Source organism: Podarcis tiliguerta, assembly GCF_965153285.1.
Source record: "Podarcis tiliguerta genome assembly, chromosome: 12".
NCBI lineage: Eukaryota > Metazoa > Chordata > Lepidosauria > Squamata > Lacertidae > Podarcis > Podarcis tiliguerta.
The window spans coordinates 29909450-29923788 of NC_139545.1; the positions used below are offsets into that span (position 1 = coordinate 29909450).

At 41.8% G+C, this 14339-nt stretch overlaps 1 protein-coding gene across 13 annotated transcripts in view; it reads left to right on the forward strand.

Annotated features, from left to right (window-relative positions):
* THSD7A (thrombospondin type 1 domain containing 7A) overlaps positions 1 to 14339 on the forward strand; it is a 281259-nt gene that overhangs the window by 159471 nt on the left and 107449 nt on the right. For 8 of the 13 annotated variants that reach the window (XM_083405309.1, XM_083405301.1, XM_083405313.1 and 5 more), the window contains 4 exons: positions 1477 to 1658; positions 4767 to 4835; positions 6658 to 6813; positions 10649 to 10852. In XM_083405309.1, coding sequence (XP_083261435.1) covers positions 1477 to 1658; positions 4767 to 4835; positions 6658 to 6813; positions 10649 to 10852 — 611 coding nt within the window. The remainder of the gene's footprint in view (positions 1 to 1476; positions 1659 to 4766; positions 4836 to 6657; positions 6814 to 10648; positions 10853 to 14339) is intronic. The other 5 variants (XM_083405304.1, XM_083405303.1, XM_083405311.1 and 2 more) reach the window with 1 other exon arrangement.

Below are 14339 nucleotides of genomic sequence, written 5' to 3' on the forward strand. Positions count from 1 at the left end.
CTCTTTAACATGGAACATCACCACAAGAGAATAATCATGGAAGCCATCGAGATAGAGAAACACCCTCACAACATGAACAAGCGTGACGACACATCCCGCTTGTCAGACATCTGGAAATTAGCCCTCCCCACAAAATCTGACACCAGATCCAGAGGCACACAGAACGCCATCACCAATCAACCACACCAGACCCAAACCCAGACCCTCTCCACAGATAAATTACAGACACCATCCAGTAGCCAAACCAGGGTGGCACCTCCGGATGCTGCACCCCCCTGCAATCCCTACACAGATCTGGCTGGCACAGGCCACAAAACCACAGCTCGCCCCTATACACGAAGCCAAGCCAGAGCACAACCAAGTGCAGTACAGCCATCTTCTCAGAAAAACTCTTCACAAAGTTCAAGAGTTCAAGACACGAAGGCTTTAGCAACTAATCCACACCTAATGACCCACCTAAGTGGGATTCAGGAAATCACTCAAGAAATCACTCAAGATATCCCTCAAGTAATTAAGGAACAAAAGAAGAAAAGGCACACTAGCCTGGGAACCTCCTCTCTGCCCAGAACATTGGAGGCTATACACCACACCTCCTCAACAGTATTTATAGGAACTCAAACACTAAGATCCTGCTCTGTTCCAGTAACAAGAAGCCGAAAGCACCAGCCTGAAGATGACGAGTGAGACCTCGTCGAAACGTCGCCTAGACACCCCAACTTTTACACGGGAAGACACCCGAGGACACCAAAACCTGCATTCCTGTACCCGTGAAAATCTACGAAAGCATATATATATATATATATATATGAGAGGCAGAAGTGAATAGGGAGCAAAAGCTATAGCTATGCATGATAAACTTTTTTGTTTCTTATCAAAGGGAAACTGAAAGTTTCTAATTCCCTTCACTGCATGCAACATTTTCAATGTATACGTGTTTATCTTGGATTTCCTTGTGTTTTCATTGCATTGTTTTAGTTTCAGATTGTTGCGGCATCTTACCCAGGCACTCTGTTCTGTCTCCATTCAGGCAGCAATCTGCCTGTTGGTTGTAATACATAAATAAATCTATTCATTCTTTCAATAATTATCTGTCATTTAGTGTAAATAAAGCAGTCCTCTCTAACCTGGAATGCTGGGTTGCATCCAGACTAATAGTGCTATAGCCTTAATGCCCCTTGATCTCTAGGTAAGCGGTATAGGATTGTAGCCTTACTTAGTTGCACATCATTCCCATTGAAACCAGTGGGACCTAAGCCATGGCAAGATTGTATTGCTGATTTTAAAGGGACCTAAATTCAACGAATGTAGTCTGTATCTGAACCATTTTAGCTAATTAAAAAAATAAACCTTTTGATTGCTTCCCTGCTGATAATGAAAGCCAAAACGTTAAGACACTTTGCTTATGACGTTAACTCCGATTGCTTTATCGTGTGTTTCAGTTGCTAGTTTTATCAATTGGCAATTTATTTGATTCAGGTATGGATGGAGAACCACAGAATGGACAGAATGTCGCATTGACCCTTTACTAAGCCAACAGGATAAACGTCGAGGAAATCAAACAGCTCTGTGTGGAGGTGGGATTCAGGTTCGGGAGGTATATTGTGTGCAAGCTAATGAAAATCTCCTCTCCTATTTAAATACCCTTAAAGAAAAAGAAGGTATGTTTGAAACAATAATGAATAAATTAGCATAAATGTTAAACCTTCCAACGTTACCGTTTTCAGTTCTCTTCAAATCACATTTCAGTTATAAGGTATAAATGCTTTCTGAGTTATGGCATTCGTGGAAATGTGGAACATAATGACTACAAGACTGGGCCATAAATCAGGGAGTCTCTCTGGTTTGATTCTCATCGTTGCTGTTAATGCATTAGGTGGCCTTAGGCAACCCATTCTCAGCCTTATGTCCCCTCACCTGCAACAAAGGTGACAGTAACTTACTTTACTGGGTTATTGTCAGGATGAAAACCACATAATGTGCATGAATCAATTGGAAGTGTTTACAAATGTGAAGTTTAAAAAAATTATTATTATTATCATCATCATCATTATCATCTTTAATTGGCCATTGTTTCTCAACTGAATGTTAGGAATTGCTAGTTCAGCACCAAATACCCACCTGCTTCAAGTATCCAATGAGCAAAGATCTGTATCTTGTAACTCAGTGCTTCATACACCTGTTACCTAAGACCCTTTAACCAGAGAACTGGGGCTGGCATAGGACACATACAACGTATGTGCTTTATCACTGAATTCTACCCACTCTACTTATTTGATTGCCCTCAAGTTCCTTCACCATGCATAAAGGATCTTGCCAGCAAAAACAGTTAATTCTGTCATGCAATGCAGCTCCAGGTTGGTGACCCAGACACTGTTTGGGGTCAGTGGTATCTGATGTTTACCACAGCCATATGCATTGGGGGACCAGGACAATGCTAGCTTTGTGAAATATATGAGAGCAGCCAAGTGATAATTGTCATCAGGAAGAAAACTATTTCTATTTCAAAACCCATTTGTAGTTATTCAGTAACTCAATTTCTCATTTAAATGAAAAGTTTATCTTTACATTCCCTTCTTATATTACCTGAAAACTCTCTAGAGTCTCACAACCCCTCTTCTCATTTATAGTGGGCAATGTTCCATTTATCAATGTGTTGCTATGATCTCCCCTTTTTTTGCATGCCTCCCACAACTTAAGGCTGCCCATGCCAATCTTGTCCTCTCCAGATGTTTTATTTGTTGAATGAATGAAGTAATTAATTTATATGCTTCCCCTTCACCAGAAACAAAGCAAAAACTTTCTAAAACAGTTAAAACATTCTAAAGCAATTACAATTAAAAGTATCTGAAAGCAGTTACAAGTCAGGACTTTCTAAAAGCAGTTAAAAACATTCTCCTATCCAATGATCTTAAGGTTGCCAGGAACAGCGTTCTTCAGCCAAATGCTTGGTAAATAGGAATGTTTTCATATTCCTCCTGAAAATTAATCATGTTAGAGACAGGCACACCACACTGGGGAGGGCATTCTACAACTGGGGAACCACCACTGAAAAGGCCCTGCCACAGGTCAGCACTAACTGGGTTGTCCCCAGTGGCAGCACCACCATAGCCTCACCTCCAAGATTTCATGTGCTAGTACTAACACCTTGAAATGGGCCTAGTAGGTCACTGGCAGCCAGTACAGAGCTTCCAGGACTGGTGTCACATGGTCCCATCGGGGCTGCCCACTTGCCAAGCTAGCAGCTGCATTCTGCAGTGGCTGCAGCCTCTGGACCATCTTCAAGGTAGCTCCACATAGAATTTTGGACTGGAGCCCCAGCCCAAATTGATGTGCTGGCTGGGACTGATGAGAGTCCTTGTCCAAAACATCTGGAATACATCAGGTTGATGAAGGCAGCCTTAAGGTTACAGTATATTTATGAAATCTAAGAAATGTTCCATGGGCATGGAGATTGCAAAAGAAAAAGGCTCCGTAGACCACCCCGTCATGGAATCAGCATTCTATCAGGTTAATCTCTCTCTAGCAACTTGTAAAAACAAAGAGACTTTCCCTTCTCTGTATATACCGGCATTGAAATGGGAATTTTACAAGTTCACAAAACTTGATAACTTGCACTTGCGGAATTGCACAGGAGAACTTAACCAGTGGATTGTATCTTTAAGTAAGTGACATGGTCTAAATAAGTGAAGCAATTGTATGGTAGAATGTAACAATATAGTTCCCACTCCTTCTTTAATGGTATAAAACAATTCATAAAACCCAAATAAACTTGAATAAAATGCATCCTAGCCCACAGTTTCAAACGACCTGAAACACCCACAATATATTCTGGCATTAGGCTGTACACATTGACTTTTAAAGAAATACAGCCACAGAGGTGTCCTTAGCTTGTTTCAAATAAGAATGATGTTTTAGAGACCCAGAACACGGTCTGTGCACACGGAGGTGTTACTTGAGAAGGCTAGATAGCCAAGTGCCGATTTTGATCCAGATACTAGGATCAAACCATTCTTGCTCTGCATGTGACACATATTTTGACCCAATAATAATGATGGAAGTGCATAGTTTTTATAATGCAGACCATCTCAGAGAACAGGGCAATCAACCAGTCAATGAGGAAGAATCAAAATGTTTGTACCATTTAGATGGTGACAGTAAGTCTTGCATAAAGAAAGACGTTAATAAAGCCAGCAACAGATTTCCAAAGGGGATCAGGATTTCAATAGTCCATAACATCTTTTCTTAGTATAGGCTGACATCAAAGCTATTCTTGTTAGAATGTGTTAGGAGAACTGGAGACTATTGAACTGCTCTGTCTCAGTAACCTTCCCTAGAGGTTCAGCTAGTAAAGAGAGAAAGTTGAGCTTATGTTTATAAAGCTGTAGGAGGCAGGAGGACATCACAGGAGTAAACTGTATTGAGATTTCTATGTATTATTCAAAGATGATGTGACCGTCCCACACCTGCTCTCTCTCTCACACACACATACAGGCAGGCAGGCCTGCATATACACATAGGGGGAACACACACACACACACACACACACACACACCCTACCTCCCACTTCTCTGCCAGTCTGGGCCGATCAGCACAGTTTGAACTAGGGAATGGCAAACAAACAAAGGAAACTCAACCACTATAGCTGTTAGATGCTCCATACTTGCAGTGTAAGCTGTGTAATTCTAAGCAGCTCGTTCTCTCTTAGGCTGTATTAAAAACCCTCCGTTCTCTTGTATTCATGGCGGTCTTTGTCCCTGCTATTTCAGAAAGTCAGTCACAGAGCACATCGAGGGCTAGTGCTGCACCACTTCTATCAATCACTTTTGAAATAACAGGTATGTAATTGAGGCCTTCAGTCTGACGTTTCAATGAAACACGTCTAAGGACTCGCTCTTCAGTTTGAGAAAAGTGTGTTGGCTGTATAGAGGACACACCGCTCTATTAAAAACAAACAAACCAGTTTCTCTGTTTCTGAAGCTGTGGGCTTTCACATTAAAACGTTGAAGATACTAAAAAGAATGATAAAAGAGCATAACTGCTTACACTTCGGCATGCATAGAACAATACGGATAAACTAGAAATTTATTTCTCATATTCCTTTTAATGCATTTAGTGGCTCCTTTACTTCCTATGCTGTACAAAACATTGTGACTTACATGTTCTATTGCTTACAAACCTTAATTCAGAAAGTAAGGGGTTGCTTTCACCTGCATGGTCAAAGCTGGGTGCCTTACAGACGTTGTTGGACCTTAATTAGCATGGCCAATATAGTCAGTAATAGTGGGATTTGTAACCCAACCACCTCTGTAGGGCACCAAACTGACTGCTCCTGGTTTGGAGAGCCTTTGGTTGTTATCACGAGGACCTTCTTGGCAGTGGCCACACAGTGAAATTTGATCCCTTTGGATTCTAGGCAGGCCTCTTCTCAGTTGGCCACAAAGACCATCTTTTTTTTAAAGGCCGTCAATGTTTTCTATGCCAGGAGTATAGAATGGAGGTGATGTTTAAGTCTACTGCAATTCCTATTTCATGGCTGTGTTGTTAATTTCTGTGCTGGGATTAGGTTTTAGTGTTCTAAATGAATATTTTAAATGGTTTTATTTGGTTGTGAGCCACTTTGTGGAGCAATAAATTGTGCAATTTCATCGCAGCCTCAGTTACTAAAGGATTTCCTAGAGTGAAGTAGCTTTGTTGGTAGATAAAAAAAACACCTTCCTCCATATATGCAATCCTCTTCTGTAAATCTGATACAGTGAAATTGTGCAAGATGATCCTCAATGGTTTGGGCTGGAGATATCACTATAGCATGTACCATTCACAAGACTGGGCTGGAAACAGCATGGGCCAGCTTTTCTTCTCTTTTTTTAAAGCTAAAAATGGAGCCTTGGTGTTCAGAGGCAATATACTTGTGATTGAGTTATCTCACAGCTTATGTGCTGTTTATGAGCCCCCGGTGGTTATGGCTGGCTATTATTGGAGAATCCAGCTAGTCAATTCTTATTTCTTAAGTGTCTCTAACTAGTTTGTGTAATGTGCTCCCTGCTATCTCAAGAGTCATAGAAAGCTTCCTAAGGAGATACACTTTGCTTCTATTTCCTGTGCCATTGCATGCATGTACCCGGGGAAGGGATCCTCATAGGCCACTCGATTAATAATTCTGTCTGGATGTAGCATATGGAAAGCACAATGCTGTCATTTCCCCCTCTTGCAGGAAAGAGGAGTTTGAGAAACTACACAGCATATGTTTACCTATTCAAACTTCCTTTTCTTTAACAGTGTGGACTTCACACATGCATCCCTTAGGTGGTCTGAAATAGCATTTTGAAAGTGGTGTCATTGCTTATGGCGCAGCTGTGTTTTCGTTGCATGGAATGGAAGGACAGAATGCTTGGAAATTATGCAGTATTTTCAGAGATTTCCAAATGTCATGTCTTAGATATGAACTAGCTCTAGTATAGCTTCTAGTACAGCTTCCTGGGCTCTAACCGCCCCTGTCCCCCATTTCAAAAACTAGAGGGCACCAGCTTGAGGAAGACCGAATTAAAGAGATGAGAAAGCACTCTCTGATGGGTAGCAGTGTTGACTTGCAGCAAAGCTTCATTCATGTGTGAAATAAAAACAAAGAACCCCATTGTGCTGTCTTTTTCTTCCCTATAGCATCTAAGCCAGTGGACTACAAACTGTGCACAGGGCCGACACCTAGCACAACACAATTGTGCCATATTCCGTGCCCCATAGAGTGTGAGGTATCAGCCTGGTCTGCTTGGGGGCCATGCACCTTTGAAAGCTGTGATGACCAACAAGCCAAAAAGGGTATGTGCATTTTTTTAAATAAATGGGTATTAGTTGCTTTTATTGCATACTGAGCTAAACTAGAATAATGTTTGAGCTCTAGGTTGATTTTGACATAAGCCTTGTATACAGACAGGTGGCCAGTGCCACCAAAATTTGATCAGAAAGAGACTTCCATGTTTGCTGCCAAATATTAAATAGGAATTCAAACGGCCGTTACTGCCTTAGTTTCAGAACCTTAAAGCAGTACTGTCTATCTGAATTCTTCTTTTATTGTAGTCATTGTTGATAATAAGGACTTCACTGAAGAAGGGGTATGTGTTGAGGACGTCTCCCAACCAAACGAATGTATATGTCCGAGATTTAACTCTTTATTGTCACAGGTAACACAGTCGCTTTTACAGCTCTGGACACTGACCCAAACCAATCTAGCGTCTAGGCAGCAATTTCCAGGTCCGTGCCATAAGGAGAAATTGCAACAACTGGGGACTACTCTCCCTCCAGCAGTTTATGTACATTCCTCCTCTGGGCTGCACACATATAGCTAGAGACTACGCCTGCTTGGAAGCTGCTTCTGCTCTTCCCACTTCAGTTCTCTGCTGGTTCTGCGAGACAGTGGTGCAGGGGAGAGTGGGGAAGCACCTGGCCCTTAACTGCACTGGCCTGCCTCTTCCTCCAGCTCTGAAGTTTCCTGTGCCTCTGAAGATCCCCCTTTCTCCTGGCTGGTACAGGTCCCCACAGACCACTGCCCCACTGCGCCCCCATAAATGGCTCAGGACTGCAATACCTCAAGGACCGCCTCTCCCCATATGAATGGCCCTAGACCCTGTGATCATCATCTGAGGCCCTTCTTCATGTGCCTCCTCCATGAGAGGTCCAGTGGGTGATAACATGATGACAGGCCTTTTTGTGGTAGCTCCCTGTTTGTGGAATGCTCTCCCCAGGCGGTCTCGCCTGGTGCCTTCATTATATATATGAAAACATTTCTCTGTATCCAGGCCTTTGGCTGATTAAACAATTTATGACTTTTTAAATGTGCTTGTGGGAGCAGGGCGGGGGGTTATTGGTTTGGGTTTTATATGTACTTTGTGTTTTCATTTTGTATTTTTATGTGGTAAACTGCCCCGTGACCTCGTTGAGAGGGTTGTATACAAATAATGTTAAGAAGCAGCTGCAGTGCTTTGGAGATCAGTAGAGGCAAGTCAGAAAACAGGGTGGACTCGCCAATATTTCAGAGAAGGAAATATTTCTGCAGAGAAAGTCACCTTCACTCACAAACAGAAATCCCCATGGACTTAGTTATGGCATTCTTGACACCATCCATCTGGAATGATTTGTGCTCATGAAATAGCTAAGCATTCAGCTTCCAAAGAAATATTTTGCTCTTCAAAACGTTTATGTGTACATAATAAAACCATTTCTCTCGGCGAATTGCAGGCACATTGCAATGGTTTGCTCCAGGAATTTACAGTAGCATTTTAACTGGAGCTGCGCCTGAGTCATGTCAAAGAGCCAAACTAGCCTGGCAGAACAGTCACACGCACCTTAAACACCTTAGTCAAGTTCACCTACAAAGCATGGGTGGGGAACTCTACACCAGAGGCAAGTAATCTGCCACCCTCAAGATGTTGCCAGACCACAGCTCCCATCATCCCTGACCATTGGGCCATTCTGCCTGGGGCTGATGGGAGTTGGAGCCCAACAACATTCAAAGGGCTACAGGTTCCGCACTCCTCCTTTATACCAAAAAAGTTAATGAAGAGTGGAACAAAATCAGCCTGCCTCCTGTCTTACCTCCCCATCCCATTTAGCTTTTAAGTGTCCTGCAGCCCCAAAGCTGAGATACTGGAAGCAAACTGTGATGGAGATTGCTGGAAACCATAGAGTAGAGAGAAGGTCTTCATTCCTCCCTGTGCTCCCCTTTTTCTCCAAAGAGTAGACCCTACCTATTTTATAAGTGAATGGGGCAAGCATCTGTTTAACATGCTGGCCCCAATTGTACCACCTTCATGCTGTTGTCCCTTCCTCTGACCTACCAGTTTTGCAATTTCTGCTTCTTAGTCTGCACCTGCACCCCACATTATTGTTGCATCCTTTCCTTTCCTTTCATGCAGTTGTTTCCAGGGAGATCTACCCCCACCAACCTGTCTGCTGAAATCAGATTTGCACAGGTTGCAGGGGCTGGAGTATGCAATAAAGAAGCTCTAGGTTAGTCACCTCTGTTAAGAATGGGGAAGATGCAGGAGCCACAATGAGGACCCCTGAAAACCTGACGTAGATCTTATTAGCATGGCCCATTCCAAAATTTATCACAGTAATGGAGGCCAGATCCAGAAATATTTTAATCTCCTGACTAGTCAACAGTGAAAAGTCTCTTCCCAGGCATAACTGATCACACACCCACATACAATCCTACCCTTCCCCACCTTCACATTTCAGCTTCATTTTGAACGCAGCCGTTGTACTGTAACTTTAAAATCTATTTTTTCTGCTACCTTGAGGCAAATAGTTGAAGAGAGACATAATTCATTTTACTTTTACTTATTCTCTTTCTGTCTTTGCCTTCCTCTGTTTTGGTGGGCTCCTCTTGCCTTTGGATTTGGAAGCAAACTGACCTCTGCAGTTTACTTAAACCTTTTCAGAAACGTTCTGCAGGAATTACAAACTTCCCCCCTTTTTATTTGCTTGTTCCTATCTGCTAATTAATCAGTACAAACTCTCCCCTTCCCTCTTTCTCATCTTATATTTTTTAGGCTGCAGTCCTTTATCACCTACCCAGGAGTAAGCTCTATTGGACTCAGTAGGGCTTACTTTTGAGTAGACATATATGGGATTGTAATGCATGTCATTCTCTTTTATTGATAAATATGTGTATTTGTCAGCTTTTAAAAAACCCCTCATACACTTATAATTGTGATCCTTCTCTTTCTCTTACCTATATTTCCTGTTTCTGTTTCTCCTACACTTTTCCCCATTCTGTTTCTTTTCCTTCAGATTCAGTTATTCTTTTTTTAATGGCCCACATTTGCCTCAGAGCTGCCTCACAAAAAGCTAAATATATTCCAAGAACTAAGAGCTGAAGCCTGGCTACACCTTGAACTGAGCGCTGAAGATCAAGGTTTTATGCCATGCCTGCTCTTCAGTCAGAATTGCACTTTTCTGGATTTTTGGGTCATCAGAGACTTACTTGAGCAGATTTTCTCCTCAGAGGTAGAAGATTAAAGTTTAGAAAACAAAGGCGATCTGAATATATTTGTTTTATGGTTGCTGCTGTCAAATACTAAATCACATTTCTGATGCCAGTATGTAAAAAGATGGCAAAAAAGCATGAGGTGGGAAGAGCCTTTTCCCCGCCCATACATTTTTTAAAATCAAACATCCTATGACTGCTTTCATGAGACAGGGAGGGCAAAGGTCAAGCACACAGGTGACTAGCCTCACACATGGATTCTCTTCACATCCTCAAGTATATGAAAAGTATCTATATAAACAGAACAGGCAAATGTCAAGGGGTATCTCCAACATTATTCAACTTACCCAGCGGCTGCGCTTGAAATGTGTTTTTCAGATTTATCACACACACAAATACACATACACACACAAACACACACACTTGAACACACAATGCAGAAGTCAGCAGTTCATTGGCAAGAGTTCCAAGACTTTCAAGGTTTGGATATTTTGTTATTTCAGAGACGTTAATTACATAAAGTCTTGTATTGAATAAACATGTCACAGCTGTCTTTAGGAAGCACTTGGCAAAAACCATCCATTTTAAAACGTGAATGGGAAACGATGATTATACCTCGTGCATTGAAATCACTGTGATAATTGCTCCTTATTTCTCATACTCAAGGTTTTAAACTAAGGAAACGTCGCATTACAAATGAACCTACAGGAGGCACTGGCAACTGTCCTCATCTGCTGGAAGCCATCCCATGTGAAGAACCTTCTTGCTTTGACTGGAGGATAGTACGACTGGAAGACTGCATTCCAGACAATGAGAAGGAGTGTGGGCCTGGTACTCAGGTGCCACAGGTGGTCTGCATCAACAGTGATGGTAGGCTGATCTGCCCGTTTTCTGGGGTTTCTCATTCATTTATTCTGGGGAGTTGGTGTTTCACAGGGAAAAAAAGAAGGGAGGGGGAAGGAAAACCCCAGTCCTCTTGAGTTCCTATGATGGGCACTAGGATCCTGTGTGTACAGCAACGGAAATTTTGTTTTTATTTTGGCTCTAGAAGCCAGCTGTTCTCCCTACAAATTGCAAGTGCTTGCCCATCATTGTGGCACCGTCCAGAATTTGTTCTACAACAAAATCTAGAGGTCACCATGTTAGCTATCCCTGGAATAGGCAAATGCTGTGTTTTGAACTGTCTGCTATTTTTTTAAAAAACCGCAGATAGTATTGAATGGAAGAAGAGGAAATTGTTTGAAGAAAATGGGAGATAAAAACAACCAGCTGCACGCGTGGAATTCTGCATTTTGGTTGTAGTGTTCTGATTAAACAGTGGCTATAGATTCGAGGCAAAATTTACTATACATGTTCCAGCAATGGATGTAGATCTTGTGCTATCAGAAAGTAAAGACTGGGCTCGGATTAGTTCAAATCACAAACAGTTGGTGGGTTGCCAACATTCCTTTACATGTGCCAAATTTATGCTGATGGAATGGCAGTGTGAATGAGGGGTGGATGTGTGTAATTGTTGACAGGATGGTAGGGAGTTATCAGAAATGTGATGTGAACTCCCATGCTCATTCACTATCTGAGTTGCCATTTTTATCATGCATTTTGACAGGCTAATTTTCACTAGTGTGAAGTGTCAATGTTTTCAGTATTTCTTTAGAAGATGGAGGTGGAAATAGAATCGGTAAAAAAAGGAAAGGATAAGAATTTGCTTGGTAGATTGACTCAAATTTTCATTTCATTTTTTTTTAGTTGAATAGAATTCAACTGGAAATTAATGTTTCCCTCTCTGTCCAAATGCAGATTAATACTAATCTGTGAGCTATTGTTCCTTTGGCAGGTTAATAATATCTTAAGAAACAAAGTGTGAGGGCATGAGTACATATTTTTTTAAAAAAAATCTACATGGGGCTGCCATTAAAATTGATGGTGCTGGGTTGCGCTACCCTCCTTCCTTTCATCATAGGAATAGGCTTGGGTTGGCTGTAACATGTGGTTCAGCCCTTTGAAGTTGGTTTGACGGGTCATGTTGTAGAACAATTCCATGGGCAAAGGAAATGCTATTGTATCATGGTTTGAAAGGGAAATAATTACATCATATTGATTTTTCACAATAATTGCTATATATAGCAACATGCATGTATAACATAATAATTGCTATATGGCAATATGCATGAATGTCTTCTATTAAAAAGTTAATTTGAAGGAATAGAAAAAGTGGATGGGTGGAGAGATGCATATATACTCAGGGCTTTTTTTCAGCCAGAAAACAACTCAACAACTTAGGGTTGTCTGCCAAAAAAGTGGGAGTTCCTGCACCTCTTTATCTAGAAAAAAAGCACTATATATACTTAGATTTGCACAGCTATTTTTGCATATGCATCAACCAGGTGTAAAGGTAGGGAGTAGTTTTGTTAGTAATACTATAGTGTGCTCCAAACTGTCAATAAAATGTTTTTTTAAAATGACAGTGCAAGTTGTGCGGCAGAGCCAGAGTCTTGTAAATGCTTCAGACAGATTGAAGCGAGAGGTCACCTGGTATGCGTTTAGCCGTTACACCAAATGTTATTTTGTAATTAAATTGGGCAGGGGGAATTGGAGTTGATTACTTGTGCACACAGAGCTGTATCTAGTCTTGCACTGTGACTCCAGATTTTGCTTTATAATTGAGTTGGGGCTCAACTGGGAAAACTAAGAATTAGAGTGTAAGCTTTATTTTCATGTAGCTAGCTGAGCGCATCATATGTCCTTTGCCTAACAACCCTTATTCTCCAAGGTGAGTTTTATTTGTATACCGCATTTCCACAGTTCAAACCATGCTCAAGGCAGCTTGCAAAGTGGGGAAAAAATACATAACTACAACATAATGATAGTATTCATAAACAATAAATAACATATTTAAAAATACAAAAACAAACCGAACAATTTTCACACAAATCACAAGATCTAAAATAAAGATACAAACCCCCACTCCCACCAGCAGTAACTGCCCACTCCAACAACAGCCCCCAAACATTCTAGCCAAGAGTCTGTTCAGCAGCCTCAGCTATTGTAGCTGGAGTCAGTCAGGGCCCCTCCCTCCCAGGCCAGGTGGAAAAAGGCATGCAAGGCTACTAGTTGGGGCTCTGCAGGGTCTCTGGCAGAGGCAAGTCTTTCCCATGCCTTTCTACCTAATCCTTTTAACTTTTGGATCTTTAACTTTTGCCCCTTCCCCATATGGCCATGCACATCAGAGTGTGGCATACCTTTGCACCTGCAATAACATCAAATACGGCGAGAAAACACTTCCACAGTGTGGGACTACACATAATAAACATGCAGTTTGCTATACAGCGTATACTGTTTGGGCAGTGTTCAACAATGTTGAAGCGCAAGGACTTTGGGCTGTGCAACGGAAGTCACCATCTTCTCTCCCCTACACACCTCCTAGATCTTTTCTGGGGGCTTCCCCAACCCTCTGGAGCAGATAGGGCAGGGGGATCAGGGAGGCAAGCAGGGAGAGGAGATAGAGGGGAATTTTTGTTGTGCAAAGTGAAAGCCTTGCACTATTCACGCAGTGGTGTCCAAACTATTTTCCAATAGGGCCAGATTTGATGAAATGAAGGGCCATGGGGGCCAACCAAAGGGCCAAACAAAGTTGTTGACCTTTTTTAGGATTGAAGTTGTTGAGCTTTTTTATTATTTTTACCCCAAAGTTGTTGAGTTTTTTAAGGATTGAACTGCCACAAGGGCTGGATTAAACCAACTGGCAGGCTGGATTAGGCCCCCCAAAATGGACTTTGTACATGCCTGGGGAAGTACTTTTGTTAGACACCATTTGGTTTTCTGGCAGTGCCAGGCTTGTTGTAGTACATCATTTATAGGAAGATGTCTGCACAAATACTAGTGAAGAGTAGGCGATAAGTGCACTCTGATGAACATCCACATTGGGCAGGAATGGAGATATCTTCCTAATTGTTCAGCCACATTACTGCACGACGAGGTGATGGCTATAGCTGTCAAATGCTGTGTGTCTCAAACAACACTCACAGGCATGCCAACCCTTTAAGTCATAGCTTGTCTTGAGATTTCTCAGGGTTGCTTAATGGCAAAGCTCAAATCAAATTACACAGTCCCGAGCTTTCATTATAAAAGAGGACATTGTTAGCCCTTGAGATTTCCAAGGGAGGGATGATGCAGCTGACGAGGAGGCTATTAGGGCATTGCCTTTCCTCATGAAAGTGATTTAACTGCCTTTCTCCTTCTCATCCTGCTGCATATAGTGTCTTCAGTATCATCTTTAGGAAATCCTGCATTTCTGTGCATGGTTCAGTGCAAAAAACAAACAAACCCAGGCATTTGAGAAGTTTGGTGAAGCTGGAGC